Source organism: Marmota marmota, unplaced genomic scaffold, assembly GCF_001458135.2.
Source record: "Marmota marmota marmota unplaced genomic scaffold, marMar, whole genome shotgun sequence".
NCBI lineage: Eukaryota > Metazoa > Chordata > Mammalia > Rodentia > Sciuridae > Marmota > Marmota marmota.
Window position 1 is genome coordinate 42,820,549 of NW_026000108.1, and position 19,917 is coordinate 42,840,465.

At 35.3% G+C, this 19,917-nt stretch overlaps 2 protein-coding genes across 3 annotated transcripts in view; one reads left to right on the top strand and one right to left on the bottom strand.

Annotated features, from left to right (window-relative positions):
• Positions 1 to 18,412, top strand: part of Polr2b (RNA polymerase II subunit B) — a 45,264-nt gene extending 26,852 nt beyond the window's left edge. For both annotated transcript variants that reach the window (XM_015482141.2, XM_048784542.1), the window contains 12 exons: positions 2,657 to 2,811; positions 3,707 to 3,905; positions 4,202 to 4,370; positions 8,628 to 8,724; positions 9,752 to 9,846; positions 10,885 to 11,135; positions 11,217 to 11,306; positions 11,592 to 11,699; positions 12,455 to 12,568; positions 12,962 to 13,122; positions 16,971 to 17,166; positions 17,934 to 18,412. In XM_015482141.2, the coding sequence (XP_015337627.1) occupies positions 2,657 to 2,811; positions 3,707 to 3,905; positions 4,202 to 4,370; positions 8,628 to 8,724; positions 9,752 to 9,846; positions 10,885 to 11,135; positions 11,217 to 11,306; positions 11,592 to 11,699; positions 12,455 to 12,568; positions 12,962 to 13,122; positions 16,971 to 17,166; positions 17,934 to 18,023 (1,725 nt within the window). In that variant the 3' untranslated portion in view covers positions 18,024 to 18,412. The remainder of the gene's footprint in view (positions 1 to 2,656; positions 2,812 to 3,706; positions 3,906 to 4,201; positions 4,371 to 8,627; positions 8,725 to 9,751; positions 9,847 to 10,884; positions 11,136 to 11,216; positions 11,307 to 11,591; positions 11,700 to 12,454; positions 12,569 to 12,961; positions 13,123 to 16,970; positions 17,167 to 17,933) is intronic.
• Igfbp7 (insulin like growth factor binding protein 7) overlaps positions 18,318 to 19,917 on the bottom strand; it is a 67,092-nt gene continuing 65,492 nt past the window's right edge. Inside the window, exons 4-5 of the mRNA XM_015481769.2 lie at positions 19,485 to 19,611; positions 18,318 to 18,585 (exon numbers count right to left, since the gene is read on the bottom strand). Coding sequence (XP_015337255.1) covers positions 18,566 to 18,585; positions 19,485 to 19,611 — 147 coding nt within the window. The 3' untranslated portion in view covers positions 18,318 to 18,565. The remainder of the gene's footprint in view (positions 18,586 to 19,484; positions 19,612 to 19,917) is intronic.

Genomic DNA, 19,917 nt, shown 5'->3' on the forward strand with positions numbered 1-19,917 from the left:
TTATATTGGCATCTTTCTTTGAGCTAGATTTTCTTGAAGCGTGAAGTATATTTAAGGTATTGCTTGCTTTAATCTTTAAATACATGTTCCTAAAAATTTTGACATGAACTTGAAATCATTGTTATATTTTAAACTCAAATTATATATTAAAAAAACTTGTAGGAGATTTTTTCCTAAAGCTGAGACTACTTTTAAAAATGGAAATATTTATCTCTGACTTATCCTTTGTCTGAATCCAGAGATTCATCATGAATTGTGATGCATTTTTAATAGATTCTCTTATATTTAGGTGGATGTTGAAGTGATTTGGGATCAGGATGGGTTTTTTTTTTTTTTTCTTTTTTTCAGTCATTAAAATATAGTATGAACTTCATTACTTCCCAAAATAGGTCTTTTAGTATACTATTTGGGGATATTTCTTAGACTTTTTATTCTTCCAAACCTACTGTCTGTTCTAATACTATATATAATGTATTTTACCTAAGTACTTCTGACAGAATGCTTATACCATACATTGGGGCCTGTGCAGATGAAAGTGGGTCTGGAAAAAAAATGTAACATGCTTAGCCAGTAGCTGGCTTCCATTACACCTAGCAAAGCAGAGAAGAGTATTGAGTTGCTGCAGGTCTTCTGCATCAGGCAGGCCCTGGGATTTGACTCAGGCATATTTACAGCTTAAAGAGAGGAACAGAATGCCTCACCAAGGCAGGCAAGGCTCAGAGAAGGACCTAGAACCAAAACTGATTATATTTTTCGTGATGGAAAAATTTGTCAGTGATTATTGATTATACCCCCCTTTTTTTCTGAGTCTTTATGTTTTCTATGTTGGGAGACTCCTAAATGGGAGAATTGTGTTATTTTGTAGGTGTTTAATGCTTTTTCTTTTCTTTCATATTTTGTGATGACTAGAGTTCCGTATGATATCATTTCTAACTTGTTGCACCTGTTAGGTAGGCTTTCTTGCCAGTAGTTGTCTCTAGACCTACTAAAGAATGCCTCTTTCACTTGGACCTCAGAATACTGACCTTTGAGGAGGAAAGCTGTGTTTATGTCATCCTATTAAATCGTGTTTAAAAGCACTATCTTTTCTTGAATTTCAGAATGTCATTCATGGTATTTCTGCTCACAAATAATGATTCTTCTCAGATTGCTTTCTATGAATAGGAAATGGGCTAAGAATATAAATGTTTTTTACTTCTTGGCTTTTTACCCTTTAATTTTAGAGAAGAACTTGGTGTTTATTTATTTGTTTTTAATATTTTTTAGTTGCCAACGGATTTTTAACTTTGTTTATTTATATGTGGTGCTGAGGATCAAACCCAGGGCCTCACATTTTAGGCAAGTGCTCTACCACTGAGCCACAACCCCAGCCCCTGAACTTGGAGTTTTTGATCAAACTTTTGTTACTTACTATGTTTTTTAAATTAACTCAAATATTTCTCTTTCTTAAATAAACTCAGTCCTTTCTTTAGTAAAAGGATTCAAATGTGATTTACTTTTTAAAGGGGTTGATAGTACTAGGGATTGAACCCAGGGCCTTGTGTTTGCTTGGCAAGTGCTGTATCACTGAGCTATATCTCCAATCCCTTAAAGGTCTTTTTGTGGGGAAACACTAATCTGTTCTTCAGTTTTCTAATTCATTAGCAATTCATTTATTAATCAACTTCCAAGATTATATATGAGATCTAGATAATTCATTGGAAATTATTATTTGTTTCCTTTTTGACTTTATATTTTGCATTACTTTTATTAATGCATATGTTTTATTGCAGAATTGAAAGAATATAGTTTGTATACTTTCATGTCCAATAGAAATAGAATGTGAGCCAGGAGTGGTGGCACACCTCTGTAATTCCAGACGCTTAGGAGGCCGAGGCAGAAGGATCACAAGTTCAAAACCCAGCCTCAGCAATTTAGTGAGGCCTCAAGCAACTTAGTGAAATCCTGTCTCAAAATAAAAAATAAGTGCTGTAGTTGTGGTTAAGTACCCCTGGGTTCAATCCCTGGCAACCCCTGCCCCGGCCAAAAAAAAAAAAAAAGAATGTGATCCACATATGCAGGTTAAAATTTTTAGTAGTCGCATTAAAAAAGTAAAATAGAAATGAATGGAAATAATAATCCTAACCAATATTAGGATTTTTCACTTACAGAATTTTAAATTATACCAAGGTTTTTAGTAGATTGAACATTGGTAACTAAGTTTTGTCCATTTTATTAATACTTGGTTGCTTCAGAAATTGAGTAGATGTTGTTTATTATTATTACTGTTACTATTTTTATAGTACTGGGTATTGAACCCAGGGGTACTTTACCACTGAGCTGCATCCTCAATCCTTTTTGTTTTGAGTCTTGATAAGTTCCTGCAGCTAACCTCAAACTTGTGATCCTCCTGCCTCAGCCTCCCAAGTTGCTGGGATTACAGGTGTATGCCCCATACCAGATCTTTTTATTTTATTTTTGAGAGGGGTCCTTACTGTGTTGTCCAGGCTGGTCTTGAATTCCTGGGCTCAAGTGATCTTCCCATCTTAAACCTCCTGAGTCTGGTACAATGAGTGTACACCATTGTACCTGACTGGAACTATTTATTTTTAGCTAAGTTGTTATGATATAGAGAAAGTAAAAGTTCATGAGATTGTTTTTATCTTTTCATGTATAGGTTTCTATGATCAGAGATATTCGAGAGAGGGAGATTCGGATCTATACCGATGCAGGCCGTATTTGTAGACCACTTCTGATTGTGGAAAAACAAAAGCTACTTTTAAAGAAGAGACATATTGACCAATTGAAAGAGAGAGAATATAACAACTACAGGTAAAAAACAAGTAGAAAAATGTGTGCATTCAAAAATTGAGCTAGAATTCACATATTTTAAATTAACCATTTTTTGAAAGTGTATAGTATGTTCCCAAGTTTGTGCACCCATCACCCCTAATTCCAGTATATATTTTTATAATGCATGGGATTTATAGGATTGTGTTTAAGTATGTAAGTTTTTGTGATGTGTTAAAATTAAATTCTAAAAATAACAAATATAATGTATATAACAACACATAATTACGTGAATAATAGAAATTTAATTAAAAGATGAACTTTAAAAAAATAATTTATTTTAATTAGGTATATATTACAGCAGAATGCATTTTGATGCATTGTACACAATTGCAGCACAACTTTTTAAGGTGAACTTTTTTCTTTACATATTATATATATATATATAGTGCTGAGGATTGAACCCAGGGCCTCACACATGCCAGGCAAATGCTCTAACACTGAGCCACAACTCCAGCCCCAAGATGAACTTTCTTTAAACAAATTTTTAGTAATATGTAAATGTACAGTCTTAATTTTAAAAAATTTAAACAACATATAAAAATTAAAAAATGTTAAAGCCCCTAATTCATACTCTCCTCTTCATAACTAAATACTAGTAACAGTTGGGTACATGTATTTTACCAGATCTTATTTTGTATATTATATATTTATCCCTGCCCTACAAGTACAGTATCTTCAACACAAAACAAACTAATAATAGTTATGGGACAATAATTTATAGTATTGTTCAGTAGCTTACTTTTTTCATTATTAACAATCTTGTATCTATATTAGAACTTTTCGACAGCAGTACATATAAATATAGGAATACTTTTTATGGAAGCCTTATTAGTTAAAATATTTCAAGAACTAAGGAAACTGAATTCTTTTTTAGTTGGCAGGATCTTGTGGCCAGCGGGGTGGTAGAATATATAGATACTCTAGAAGAAGAAACAGTGATGCTTGCAATGACCCCAGATGATTTACAGGAGAAAGAAGTCGCTTATTGTTCCACATATACCCATTGTGAGATTCATCCATCAATGATTCTTGGTGTTTGTGCATCTATTATTCCCTTTCCTGACCATAACCAGGTTGGTAGCTTTTTTTCTGATTTGCAAGAAATTGGGGAAAATTATAAAAATTAGAGGTTAGTGTGTAATCTTAAGAGAAAATACTTTTAATGAAAAGCTTGTGAACACCTATAGAATCAGTAGTTTGACATGCTTGCTATTGTGTTTCATTGTTATGGGCCATGATTGATTATTCCAAATAGTGATCACTTGTCTTCCAGGAACTTTTTCTGCCAATTATTTCCTGATTTATGGTTAGTATCTTTTCCTTTAGAGATTAAATTTTCATTGATTCAACTTTTCATTTCTTCTCTTAGTCCCCTAGAAACACATACCAGTCTGCTATGGGTAAGCAGGCTATGGGAGTGTATATCACCAACTTCCATGTACGTATGGACACATTGGCCCATGTTCTTTATTATCCTCAAAAACCGCTTGTGACTACACGGTCTATGGAATATCTTCGATTTAGAGAGTTGCCAGCAGGTATGTTCAGTTTGTTTTACATTTTTTATGATCTTGCAATGCTTATAGCACTTTACTGGGTTCTTGGGAGGGTTAAAAAATGCATATGGCACAGTATCTAGTCTCATGGAATTTATAATGTGATGGAAAGCATGAATGTAGTAAGAAGGTGGATGTGTGGAAACTTCTAGACTTACAAAGTCCTTTGGAAGCACAGAGTGATAAAAATTATTGATTCCAGTTGAAAGTATAGAGCCAATTTCATGGAATGGTGGCATTTTAGATTGGAGTAATGCTGGTAAAGTGGGTATTTGAAATTGAGAGACAGTTTTGAGCAAGGGCCGAGATACACAAAGGTGGGAATAGTTAGAGGTCCTTTCAGTTTAGTGTGGCTGGAATGTAAATATATAGAGGTAAAGCTTGGTCTGAACATGTGGAGAAAGTCAGAGCAGGTTGGATTTTATTTTGAGAATGACCAACATTTTTGAGCAGGGAAGCAAATAGGATTAGAAATTTGTTTTAGGACCTATTATTTTGACAGCAGTGTAAGGTTAGAATTAGGGCCTGCATTAGCAGGCAGATTATTTAAAGGTTTTTTTCAGTAGTCCAAGTATGAATTGGTAAGGTCTGAAGAAATGAAAAAGAATGATGAATGAGACACTATTTGCAATACATTTGATAAAACTTGATGATTGGTTGGATATGGAGTGATGAAGAGAGGGAAGACTGAAATTGGAAATATCTTGGTGTTTATGGCTTGGGTGATCAAGGAGAGGTGCTTTTATTTTAAAAAGATTGGGAACTTGGGATGTAGCTTGATGGTAGATTCCATGCATGAAACCCTGGATTTGATTTCTTCATTTCAAAAAGAAAAACAAAGAAACAAACAAAAAACCAAGATTGAGATCATGATAAAAGGAGGAAGAGGTGTTTGACATTAATTCTGTTTAGTTTATATTGATTTCGAGTTGCTATAAGAAGTGATCTTCCAACAGCAAGTTGCAGTGTTATTTAAGGAAGGTCAACTCTACTATGTGAAGTTTCTTATATTAAAAATAATTATAGATTAATATGAAGTTGCCTAGGGAGAATTTAGAATGATAAAAAAGCTAGAAACATACAGAACTTTAGGCACCAAGAGAAGAAATTGGGAAAGAAGCTAAGAAGTAGCTAATAAGCAGAATCAGGAGTTTGTAGGAGAGTCTCAGCCTGGACAATAGGCAAAATGGTACAGAAAAATCTGAAGGATGAGAATGTTGAATATTAGGGGAGGCTGTGTAAATAATTCTTGGCACTTTATCTTATTGTGTTAACAGAAATTTGGCTTTGAATTGGGTAACTTTTATTGTCAATATTATTAGTAAACTTTGTCTTTAGTGGCTTTAAATTATTAACTCAAAAAGGAACTCTGACAATCTGATAGCAGATTTTCATGTTAAAATTATTTATTTTCGAAATCTTCCACAAGGGGTTACTCTTGTCTAATAAAATCCATTAGGCTTTCTGCAATAGGCTCATGTCTCTGGGCTTTGCTTCCAGTGCTTTTATTAGAAAATACAGTTTCTTTTAGCTAGATAAGAGAAATATAATGTATGGTTGGATTTGAAAGAAAATGTTCTTTCTTAGGTTACTAATGTAAAGTGGTGAGACATGGCTGGTGGAGTCTTCAGCCTGGCCATCAGTTCTATTATTCATGCTTTCATCATGGTATCTTTTTTAAAAAAAGCCTTATTATGAATAATCTCAAATCTATGGATAACTTGTAAGACTAGTCCAAAGAACTCCTACATACCTGTTTTTTTTTTTTAAAGGTACTGGGGATTGAACCCAGGGGTCCTGTACCACTGAACTACATCCCCAGCCTTTTTTATAATTTTGAGACAAGGTCTCTCTAAGTTGCGCAGGCTAGCCTCCAACTTGGGTTCCTCTTGTCTCAACCTCCTGAGTCACTGGAATTGTGGGCATGTGCCATTGCATCCAATTCTTAATAATCTTTATCCAGATTTCTTAGTTAACATTTTGTCATGTTTGCCTTATCATTTTCTTCCTTTTCTCTTTTTTCCTGAACCATGTAAAAGTAAGTTGTAGAAGCCATATGAATCTTTAATTCTTTAGGGTATGTTTCTTAAAAACAAGGACATTGTCCTTAGTCCATCAGGTCAACATTGACACCCAGGTAGTCAGCAATCCCAGTGACTGTCAGGTTTCTTTACTTGTTAATTGTGTTTTGTACTTATTAGTAAGTTATAAGTCTTTTGTGGGAGATAGTTTGAGATCATATAAATGTTCTTTGTCAGATGATGATTGCTGCCAAATGGTGGCTTGCAATTCTATCATTCCTTACTTTGATATTCACATTGTTCCAGATTTAAGCCAGTAGGATCATCTTTAAGAATTCTTTTTTGCCCCCTTCAGGATACTGGAGATTGAACCCAGGGGTATTCTATGCCTGGCCACCTCCCCAGTTTTTTAAAAATTTTTAATTTTGAGACAGCATCTCACTAAGTTGCCTAGACTGACTTTGATCTTGCAATCGTCCTGCCTCAGTTTCCATGTACCACCATGCCTGGCTTCAAGATGACTTCTGATAGGTCCGTATCATTGTTTCAGCACTTCTTTACATTTTGCCTTATCTTGTGCTTTTCTTCTCGTAAACCTAGACTCAGCCATTTCTCTTTTTGGTGGAAGATAGTATTTAGAAACCAGAATGTGGGTGGTAGGTGTGCTCATTGCTAATTAAAAATCATTCTTTGTAATTCTTTTCAGCTGATAGAGCTAAACATATACATATGCACACTTAGATACTTGTGTCTGTTTTTTGTTTTGTGCTGGCAATTTATGTCTGTATATTAACCATCGGTTCATCCCAGTATTCCTATCCCATTCCAACAGTGAAGTTTATTGTAGAATTCCATTCCCTGATCATGAGACTCCTAGCTCTCTTTGTTCTCAATATATTTGCTCAGTCTATTTATATAACCCCATCTTGGTTGAATTCTTGGCCCTGGCCATACCTGACACCAGCTGCATGGCTACATTATGAACCCACTTACCCTGTAGAGTAAGTGACTATGTTTTGTGTCTGTAGTTCCTGCCACCCCTTATCTGTACCTCTCTACTTGTTAGAATTGTTGCTCCCCTATTGTACACGTAAAGGAGTAAATGAGCCAAGTGCGGTATACCCCATTAATACAGTGACTCAGGAGGATGAGTCAAGAGGATTGATAGTTAAGGCCAGCCTGGGCAACTTAATGAGACTTAATGGTAGGGCTAGGTTCAATCACCAGTACTTGGAACAAAAAAAGAGTAAATGAATGTTTTTTAAAAATTGAATTTAACTTTAAGGAGGCAAATATTAATGATTTATTCATACAGCCAAAATATTCAGTCATTTAAATTTTAGTTCTTTGTATTCTGTAGTTTCAAATGTGGAGTACAAATTATAAGTATAAATTGTGTTGCTGTGTTAACTATATGTTCAGATTTGAGTGAATTTTAATTCTTAGAAAATCTGGTGATTCGCATATTGATTGATGTATGTCAGTTATGTTTATTAAAAACCCACTCACGTTCAATTGTGTTTTGTTTCTAATATTGCAGTTTACTGTTTTATAGTGGTGTGGTGTTTGGGGTTTGTTTTGTCTTTTCTTTCTTTCTACCCCACCCTTCCCAGTGCCTGGTTCCTGGGGACTAGGTCTTCTCTCTTTAATACTTGTTACTTTATCTATAAATTTATCAAAGTCGTTTTTGGGGAAGCAAACAAGAAATGCTTTGTGGTGGGAAATACAGTGCCATTTTTTCGGTAGGATAGGGAGAGGAGCAGGGTAGTACCAGTTTCAAACTTAAGACTGGAAATCAGGAGGCAAGGAGCTGGGGCTTGAGCTTATTGCCTTATTAACTTTGGGATCATAGATAAATTATTTAGGTAGCTTCTCAGTAGCACCTTGTTTGAAGCATAGAGTTGCTATGAGCAGATCATAGAACTTGACTTAGGGAGGTATTATAATTATGAGGTAACTTGTGTGCATAATTATTGATTATAAAAGTGGATACATTGGGAATGTCAGGCTTAGGATTTGCTTGTATGAAACATTTAGCCAGCAGAGTAGTTATCTCACAGACTCTTAATCAAGGAAGAGTAGACTGACAATTGCCATGATTAAAAACACCCAAAGCATTTATGGCAAATATGATTGAGTAAAATGGATTTCAAAGAAAGGGCTCTTTTTCTTTGCCCCCTGGATAATGATTTAATAAATGCTTTTAAATTCATGGTAGGTATCAACTCAATTGTGGCCATTGCATCATACACTGGATATAATCAAGAAGACTCCGTTATCATGAATCGTTCAGCTGTAGACCGAGGCTTTTTCAGGTCAGCTTCTTATAAAATTTGTCAAAACAGATATACAGTGGAAATATTATTTTTTAAAAAAATAAAAAATAGTTAAAATAGGTTTGACTATGCCCTGCTCCCAAAAGCAAAAGGCCTGATTGATGGTCCAGATAGCTGAGGATACTGCTGCTTGTGTCCCTCTGAATTTTCAGATGTTAATATTTTGGTTGGGTCTTTTCTTTTGTAAGCAAATACACATTTGCATTTAGATAATATAGAAACATACAAAGAAGAAATGAGCCAAACATGTTGGCTTATGCCTGTAATCCAGGCAACCTGGGAGACTGAGGCAGGAGGATTGCAAGCTGGCTTCAGCAACTTAGCAAGGCCCTATCTCAAAATAAAAAACTGAAAAGGGCTGGGAATGTGGTTCAGTGATTAATCACCTCTGGCTTCAATCCCTGGTACCAAAAATAAATTAAAAAAAACCCAAAACTCATAATATTAGAACTCATCAGTAAGTACTGTTAAAATGCGAAGTGTTTTTTCTTTCACTATGTTTTCTGTTATACTTCACTTCGGTGGTTTTATTGACAAAATTATTGATCTCTAATCTATGGCCTATGAAGGTTATTTAAAAAATAGAGACTTTAGAGGGGAAGATGGGTTTTTCCCCTCCTCCGCTCCTGTGTAGTTTCAGAGGGTGAACATTATGACTTACTATGAAAACTTGTTACTGGAAATGTCTAAGCAGACCCTGGGTGACAAGCTCTCAGGTTTATTATGAAGGGAATTTTCTTGTATTGGGTAGGAGTTTGGTCTCAGTGACCGTGAGTCCTTCCTTGTCCCACTTGTGTTTCCAGGTGGTTAAGATTTTGAGTCAAATGCTACATGTGTGTAGCCCATTTAAGATTGAACTTTGATCCTTAGTGCAGTTACTCTTGTCCCTAGATCCATGGCTTAGATAATCTCCCAAATATCAATTAAATGAAAAATTGTTAGTATATTCCAAGTCCTTTTACTTAATAGAAAAATGGGAGTTATCTTTCAAACCATGTGTTTTTAGGTCTGTTTTCTATCGCTCATACAAAGAACAGGAGTCTAAAAAAGGATTTGATCAAGAAGAGGTTTTTGAGAAGCCTACACGTGAAACATGCCAAGGTAAGTGATACTGACATTTAAATTGTTTATTGTAGTTTTCTTAAGTAATTTTGCCAGGTTGTGCCCCTTGCCCCCCTTATTTTGTAATATGGGAATGTGTTTTCATGTTATTCTTAGAATTCATGATGTATTTGCCCAAACTCTTTGCACCTTCAAGAAATGTTCCTATTATAGACTTTCCCTCATGGTCGTCCTGCAAGGGGAGGAAATTTAAAAATCAAAGAGGCTACGTAATTCATGGGCTGTACCTTGTAGCCCTGTTCTCACTGTTCTGTATTTATACTTGTTTTTCAGTTTGTACATTTTCATGGGAGCTCTCCTTTTCTCTCCCAGACTGTGGTGTGACTGTAATATTTGTAAACATTTAAAAAATAAATGAGAACATATCAAATATTTGCTGTTTCTAATGGAAAACTCAAATTTACTTTCTAGTTGTTATTTATTTTCATAGATATGTAAAAACTACTTATACAGTGGGATAGATGGGATGTTCCCGGGGGATGTGGTGTCTTCTACAATTTTGACTTCTCATAGGCATTGCATAAAGGTAAACATTCCATTTCCTTAGGTTTGTTCCTGTTACTTCATTTCCATTGGGTGTTTTATGTGGTAGTGAATTGATGTTCAGTGGAGTTAAGACAGCACAAGATGGAATTCATCATTCTGTGAGAAGACATGTGCAGAGGACACAGATTTTCTTTGTCTCATATGATGTGGAGATGGCAACACACACACTTACCCAAAGCCACTCAGTAGATGTCTGTCATGGGACCATCTGCTCAGTCCAGTGTTCTTTTTCCTTACAGACTTTATTTTAAAAATGAGGCATTACAGAATTCAGCATAGTTTGTAATATTTGCAATAAGCACTTATTACTAAACGTGATTTGTGATGGTAGAGATTTCTGTGAACTTCCCACTGACTTAGAACTTGTTGATGTGTGTGAATTTTAATCTTTGTTGGGGATTGTGGGACGTTTTCATTACTTTTCTGTATGGGAATATCATTTCAGAAAATTCTATGTCTGTTTTCTCACAGGTATGAGGCATGCCATTTATGACAAGCTGGATGACGACGGTTTGATAGCTCCAGGAGTTCGTGTATCTGGAGATGATGTTATTATAGGCAAAACAGTCACCTTGCCTGAAAATGAAGATGAATTGGAGAGTACCAATAGACGCTATACCAAGAGAGACTGTAGCACTTTCCTTAGAACCAGCGAGACAGGCATTGTGGATCAGGTTATGGTAACTCTCAACCAGGAAGGATATAAGTTTTGTAAAATAAGGGTGAGTATAATTTATTCATTCTGTGTAACTGGTTTTAGGAAATAAACCAACTTCACTTCACCTATTTTTATGTGAATTTAGGTACGCTCTGTTAGAATTCCACAAATTGGAGACAAATTTGCTAGTCGACATGGTCAGAAGGGTACCTGTGGTATTCAGTATAGACAAGAGGTAGGTATCTTTGATCTCACTCACTCCTAACCCAAAGTTTTGTTGAACATTTTATTAAATCACAGTTTTTTTTTTTTTTTAAACATAGTGTAGTTTATTCTTTTATGGGCAGTACTTCTCACAATCTTCTTTAAATCTTAAATTTTAGTGTTGAATGTGAACATACCACCTTGAACAGATTTAGGACATGCAAAATTTGGGGACGATGTCAGTTTTGGTTTTGAAAATAAAAGTAAGATTTTCAGTTTCTTTTAAGTTTTTTTACTGAAAATATTTTCTTTATAGGATATGCCTTTTACCTGTGAAGGTATTACCCCTGATATCATCATAAATCCCCATGCCATTCCCTCTCGTATGACTATTGGTCACTTGATTGAATGTCTTCAAGGGAAGGTAAGAGATTGTCTTGAAAAATATAGGTTGTACAATGATGATTTTTCTCAAAATGATGATAGATTATTTCTCTTATATTTGAGCCAGGACACTTTGTTTAAAGCTATATACTTATTTTCTTGCTTTCAAATTATTTACAATTCTGCCTTCCTCCACTTTCTTTTTTTTTTTTTAATTTGCAAAATTATGGCTAAGAAAGAATTTTTTAAGACACGTTAACTTCTATCTACAAAGATGGTTATCTTATTAACTGGTTCTTTTCTACAGATGGAAGAATTAATTTATTGGTAGTTAGTTCATTGTGAACTAAGTAATTTTATAGCTATATTTTCAGCTGTGCATCTATCTTTCCGTGGAGGTTTTCTAATGTTAAGTGTCTTAATAAGATAGAACGGCTATAGGCTTATACATGAATGATGTCATTTTCCTTGAGCCAGCAAAAGTATTTGGGAGTCTATCTTTTTATACATTAGCCCATGGGTAGATTTGTATTTGAAGGCTTATAATTTGAGTTTTTCCTCTTTAGATTAATTGATTTGTTATGAATATTTTGTGGAAGATATTAATAAAATGAGTCTTGATATTTTACAGCTTTTAAGTCCTAAATTTTCCTTACTACAGAAAGAGTTTTTATAGTTGAATGTATTTTTATTAATGTATAACTTCTAAGGGGAAACAAAATGGAAGCAGCATTTTTATTAAGATTTCTTTTTTAATTGGTGTGAAGTATCATTTTCAATACTTTTATTTCAAAGGTATCAGCTAACAAGGGTGAAATTGGTGATGCTACTCCATTTAATGATGCTGTTAATGTACAGAAGATTTCTAATCTTTTGTCTGATTATGGCTACCATCTCAGAGGAAATGAGGTATATTTTCTATTACTGTAGTAATTTGTTATGTGTATTCCTTTTTTGTATGTGTGTAGTTTTATTCTTAAAAATCAAACCTTTTATTGAAGTATAGTACATATTTTCAAATATGTAAACAAATCATAAATGGACAGCTTGATGAATTTTCACAAAACAAACACACCTGCATGACTAATGTCAGGATCTAGAAAGGAAAATGATTGTTTTATGCCTAGAAGCTCCCTTCCAGTCACTATCTCCCACCCACACTGCAAGCTAGCCACTCTCTTGACTGCTAACATTATACATTAGTTTTGATTTTACAAATGGAATTATATAGTACATGTACATATGTCCTTTGAACTTGTTTAATATATTTAATTCTGTGCTTCAAAAATCTGTCTGTTTCAGGTCCTCTACAATGGGTTCACTGGTCGAAAAATCACATCACAAATTTTTATTGGCCCGACTTACTACCAGCGTTTGAAACATATGGTGGATGACAAAATTCATTCTCGTGCTAGGGGACCTATTCAGATCCTAAATAGACAGCCCATGGAGGGGAGATCTCGGTAAGAGCACTTCTTCATCATCTTTGTTATTAATTAGTTGTTTATTTGAAAAATGTCAAACATGTAAGAATAGGGATCGTTGTATAATAAATGCCAATGTTCCTGTCACCCCACTTCTAGTTATCAACTCATGACCAATTTTATAACCAAATCCATCTCCCCACTTGGAATAACTCATGATTATTTTTCAACTAGGCCCAGACATCATATAAGTTTTTTTAAAAATATTTCAGATATATTTATAAAAGAGTAGTTCTCAAATTTCTTGATCCTGTGACCCTAGAGAGCTTTTGTTCATGCAAGTCAGGTATATATTAATACTTATTATGTTAGAAATTAAAACTGGACCAGGTATGGTGGTACATACCTGTAATTCCAGGGACTTGGAGGCTGAGGCAGGAGGATTGCAAGTTCAAGGCCAGCTTTCACAATTTTAAAAACAAAAAGAGCTATAACAAATTTATAAAAATAAGGGATAGGGCTCATTGTAGAGTGCCTCTGGGTTAAATCCCTAGTGTGAAGCAAGTGCTGCTCTACTACTGAGCTTCAGCCCCAGCCCTGCAGTTATTTTCCAAATGTATTGAAGCATCATGATTGGTCATTTGGAAAATATTGGTTCATTGAGGTATACAGAATTTCAAATGTTGACACATTTCATTACACACGTGTGTGTGTCAAAGAATTGCATTTGTTAATATCACCGCTGATGTCATTTAGAAAAGCCTTCACTGAGAAGTATGAAGCCTGTGGTTGTGGGTGGTTTTCCAAAATTCTGATTTTTTTTTTTTTGCTTAGGTCAAATTTTTAATCATGATTTTCAACAGATGCTCAAAATTGTTATTCTTGGAGTGAAAAGTTCACTTTGTTCATTTTCTTTCATTTCTTGTTCATTTCTTTGTCTGCCAGATATCTAAGTTTGAATTAACATTGTTTGTGTGAATGTTGATGATAACATGGTTGGTGTCAGCTGGCTTTCAGGTAGAAAAAGTATGCTCTATGAGAGAAGTGACTTGTTCAGAATTGTGCAAGTGCTTTTCTGCCAAGACAGCCATCTTCATTATATAGCAGATGTGCTTTTTGAGGACTTCCTTTTTGTTTGGAATATTAAAAAGGGTCAGGTTTGATAATCATTTCTACTGTTTCATTAAGGACATTCTTGGGCTGAGAATGTAGCTCAGTTGGTAGAGTGCTTGCCTAGAATGTGTGAGGCCCTTGTTTAAATACTTAGCACTACAAAAAAAAAAGATTTTCTTAAGTAAAACTGACCTTTACTTAGAGTGCAAATACAACTATACAACTTCTGGTATAGTTGTATTTGCCTTGATTTGTGCTAAGGTGTCACTGGTTTTTATTCACTTTTACATCAGCAGTGCAAATGTGAGCACAGTGAAATAGGCAAATAGTACTTGTTGGTAGTATTATAGAAATACTTTTGACCCTCAGGCGGTCTACCGAGCATACTTTGAGAGACTCTGCTTTAAAAGATTAGTATATTTTAAAAAGACCCTAACCACAATACCTTTTTAAAAATATTTTTTTAGTTGTAGATGGACACAATACCTTTATTTTATTTATTTATTTTTAGGTGGTGCTGAGGATTGAACCCAATGCCTCATACTTGTGAGGCAACCTCTCTGCCACTGAGTCACAATCCCAGCCCACAAAACCTTTTTAATATTATTAAATACTCAAGAGTTCAAATTTGTAGTTATTACATAATTCTTTAAACTGTTTGTTGGTTTTTAATCAGGATGCAAATAAGGTCATGTTTTGCAATTGATGTTTCTTTTTTTGTTTTTTAGTTGTCAGTTGATCCTTAAAATATTTATGTGGTGCCAAGACTTGAACCCAGTGTCTCACAGCTAGGCAAGTGCTACCACTGAGCCCAATTCTAGCCCTGAAATTGATGTTTCTTAAGTTCTTTAAAGAAAAAAAATAAATCTATAAGTTGACCTCCATCCTTTTCTTCTTCTAGTTTATTGAAGAAATGGGACTATTTTGGAGATTTTTTAACTAGTCTGGATTTTGCTGATTACATCTCAGGGCTGTGTTTTTTTTTTTTTAATAAATAGCTAATTTGATCAAAAAGTTTGATATTTAGGGTTTGAGGTTTTGTTTGTTTGTTTGTTTGTTTTTAATGTACTGAGGATTGAACTTAGTGTGCAGTACCACTGAGCTATACCCCTAAGTTATTTTGAGACAGGGTCTCACTAAATTGCTGAGGCTGACCTTGAACTTGTAATTTCCTGTCTCAGTGTCTCAAATTCCTGGAATTACAGGCATGTGCTACCATGCCTGGCCTCAGGCTTGAGATTTCTACAGTAATACCTCTTAGGTGGTATTATGTACTTCCAATGTCTGGTTGCCTTTCTTTTTATGATTTTAGTAGCTACTGATGATCATTGCCTTAAACCCTTGATGAAAAAGGGATTGCAAACTGATGAGATTCTAATTTTTATCATTCCTTCTTCATTAGCTGGACTACTTCTCATTTTTCTTTAACTAGTTACCTGTTATGTAGTTCTTATGGTAAAGGCAGGGTAAAGGTTGTTTAGCATTTTCCAAAGTTGAACAATGACTTTTTTTTTTTTTTAAAGAAACTCAGGGGACTCTTGTCCCAGAGGCTGTGATTCTGCCTATCAGGAGAACCTTTTTTTGGGGGGTGGGGTACCAGGGATTGAACTCAGGGGCATTCAACCACTGAGCCACATCTCCAGCCCTATTTTGTATTTTACTTAGAGACAGGATCTCACTGAGTTGCTTAAGCTTCTTGCTAAATTGCTGAGGCTGGCTTTGAATTCCTGGTTCTCCTGCCTCAGCCTCCCGAACTACTGGGATTACAGGTGTGCACCACCACACGTGGCTCAGCAGGAACTTTTTTATTTTTGTAATACTATAATAAACCCATTGGTTTTATTTTATGTATTTTATGTTATGAAAATTGCCATCATCCACTTGTACAATGTGTTTCATTTCTGTGTTGGGGAAACCTGTTTTTCTATTACAGTTGCCAACATTGCTTTTATTTCAGGCTTTCCTTCCTGGGAGACTCATTCATTGAGAAGCTGCTTTGTTTAGATTGACTTTTTAATTCACTTTTGAATATACAGTTGAATTCTAGAAAGTTAAATGATAACATGATGAGCCTATACACTTTGTATTTTATGAGGAAAATTATATGCTATACTTGAGATCTAATGTTATCTTCCATTTGGGTACCTTTTAATGAACATCAAATGTTGTTAGGCTTCTTTCTCTCCTACCAGGCAGAGAGAATGCTAGGTGTTTTAGTTGGCTATTTTGCTGCTGTGACTAAAAGATCTGACCAGAACAATTGTAAAGGAGGAAAAGTTTATTTGAGAGCTCAGGGTTTCAGAGGTCTTAGTCCATAGAAGGCTGGCTCCATTTCTTGGGGCTCAAGGTAATGCAGAACATCATGGTGGAAGAGTGTGGCAGAGGGAATTAGCCTGCTTGGTGATCAGGAGCAAAGAGAGAGAGATCTCCACTTGCCAGATACAAATATATACCCCAAAGCCATGCCCTAATTCCCACCTCCTTGAGCCACACCCTACCACTTCAGTTACCATTTAGTTAATCCCTGTTTAGGGGATTAATTCACTGATGGGTTAAGACTCTTACAACCCAGTCATTTCTCCTTTGAACCTTCTTGCACTGTCTCACACAAGAGTTTTTTGGGGACACCACATCTAAACCATAACACTAGGATATATAAATTAAAGCTGGATTCTCTTTGTTTACTAATATCATTCTTAACCTTTGCTGTTAGTCAAGGTGGTGTTTATAATTAAAGATAAGCACAAAATAATCTGATGTTTTCCCCTCAATAGTGATGGTGGCCTGCGTTTTGGAGAAATGGAACGAGATTGTCAGATTGCCCATGGTGCAGCCCAGTTTTTAAGAGAAAGATTGTTTGAGGCATCAGATCCATATCAGGTTCATGTTTGCAATCTTTGTGGAATAATGGCAATTGCTAACACCAGGACCCATACATATGAATGCAGGGGCTGCCGCAATAAAACCCAGGTGTGTATAGACTTGATCTTTTTTTCTTTTTAAGGAAAGGAACTCAGATTGTGGGCTTTTTTAAAAAAAAAAATTTAATTGTAGGTGGACACAATACCTTTATTTTTTTTTTATTTATATGTGGTGCAGAGGATTGAACCCAGGGCCTCATATGGGCTAGGCGAGCGCTCTATGGCTGAGCTACAACCCCAGCCCCTGATCATTTTTTTAAGGATATAATCATGTAAGGCTGTTTATCCAGGCAGATTGAGTGTGGTGGGACAGGTTTTCCTTTTCACAATTTTGGTAACATACCTCTGTGAGATGCCTAGTTTTTTTTTTTTTAAATTTGTTCCAATTAGTTATACATGATAGCAGAATGAGAGATGCCTAGTTTTAGAAGGAAAAATATTTAGATTTTTCCAAATCAGCTGAAGTTTGATATAATCTATCCAAGTTGTTCATGTCTTTGAAATAATAAGGCCTTGCATAGGAATTTTAAACAATGAATTTTTCTTAAACCGTTCAAGGAGGTGAATACAAATTGTGCCTGGCAAAAAAGCTACAAAACAACACAGTTCAAGGCCAGCCTGGGCAACATAGCAAGAAACAAAACAGCCTGCTGGGAGGAAGGAGCACCATGAAGCAAGGTGGCAGGATAGGTGGTCACTTCAATGCTGCTCATTCACTTGCCATCTACAGTACCAAATCCTTAACCTGTTTCTCGGGTAGAGAAATGGGGTCACTTGCATACAGTCTGCTAATTACTATTTATTTTTTCTTTTCAGATTTCTTTGGTGCGAATGCCTTATGCGTGCAAGCTGTTGTTTCAGGAACTTATGTCTATGAGTATTGCACCTCGAATGATGAGTGTTTAAATCTTTTAAAGGATTCTCAACCACATTGTTGTAAATGTCCATGTCTTGCTGGGCACAGTGGTGCAGGACTGTAATCACAGCAATGTGGGAGGCTGAGGCAGGAGGATGGCAAGTTCAAGGCCAGCCTCAACAATTTAGCTAGACCGTATCTATCTACAAATAAATAAATGAATAAAAAGACTGAGGATGTAGCTCAGTGTTGGAGCACCCCTGGGTTTTATCCACAGTACAAAAAACAACAACAAAAAAAACCTGTTTTACTTCTATGATATGGCTTTAAAAAATGACAATGTATTGAGTTGCGATAGAAAGCATTTTATTTGTTTTGTTTAATGATATGCATGTTTTTCTTCTGTAAATAGACAATAAAGTTTTGTAGATAGTCTTGATGTGTTGTCTTTAATTGGTATCCTGTGTTAAAACAAGTGACTATAACTAAAGCATTAGTGAATTGGATTAGAGAAACTTGTTACTAGGCAAGAACAGGGTTGTAGTTATTTGTGACTACTTTTAGCTCTTGTTGAGTAATATTTTTTTTAGGTTTATAGTTCAGCACCTTCACCTGTTAAAAAGATAAAAAGATAAAAATTAGTTGCATGTATGGACATGGTTGACTTTCTAATTAGCATTTAGTTCAGTGTTTCCAAATAAATAAAGATGCTAAAATGCATAAATAAAGGGTTAGGCATGGTGATTTGCACTTGTTGTCCCAGTTACTTTGGAGGCTTTGGCAGGAAGATCTTTTGAATCTGGAGTTCAAGGCCAGCCTGGGCAACATAGCAAGACTCCATCTCTACCTTGGGATAAGGGATATATTGGGTAATAGTATAAATGATATGCTGAGGTCCTCCTGGGAATTTTAGCTATACAACGTTAGATGTGGAAGGCAGTTCTGCTGTATTGATCCATGTAAAAAAGAGGACCTTATTATAGGCCTGGAAGAGCACATTTCACAAACACCATGTTGAGGTCCAACAAGGTTAAGGAACTTAACTTCGTGGTCCAGCTCTCATTAAAAAATAAATGCCATGTGGATAGAAAAGATTATGGGAAATACAAGCAATTCCAGTCAGGTTTGAGTTTTGACTCTACTTGAAGATAAGGTGAAAGCTTCTAAGTCATAATATTGGCCTTCATCAACCATCCAAATACTCTTTTGGAACCACGTATTCTACATTTTAATGGCATATTTAATGCCCTTGGGGATTCCTGACTTTACTGAATTTTTATTAATAGTTTTTTTAAAAAAATATTTATTTAGTTGTAGATGAACACACAGTATATTTATTTTTATGTGCTGCCTAGGATCCAACCTAGTGCCTCACACTTGTCAGGCAAGCACTTTACCTTGAGCTATAGTCCCAGCCCCCTAATGATATGTTTGATGCTTTGATTCTTGGTTCTGTTTATTAAGCAAATCACTAGTTATTCTTTCAAGTGGCTGTGAGATTGATTATATACCTTTTTTCACTGGTATTTCATGTAAAGCATCAACCACTGTAATTTTTGCTGATGCAGAAGCCTGTCCTTGGGAATTGGATGCATGGCACTCATATTCTCCAGCATCTTCCTTACTTAGGGGAGATACCTGTGGGGAGAAAAAGGATCTTTAGTTCTTCTGTGGTGGCTTTTTTTTTTTTTTTTTTTCCTTTTAGTAGCTTCCATTATGTCATAGTTTCCTAAGATGACCAAAGAATTTTAGTAAAGATACTATTAGAAGTAGTGCAAGTCCTGTGCTGGAAGACTTATGGTCTGTTGAGAGGATTCATACTCTGAGGAAATGTCATGGGCAACTTTTGAAATATTGTTGAAGTTAAAAACTAGATAGGTGCACATACCAATGTTAGGGAAACCTTGATATTTCTAAGTAGTATCTGAATATCAAATGTAAACT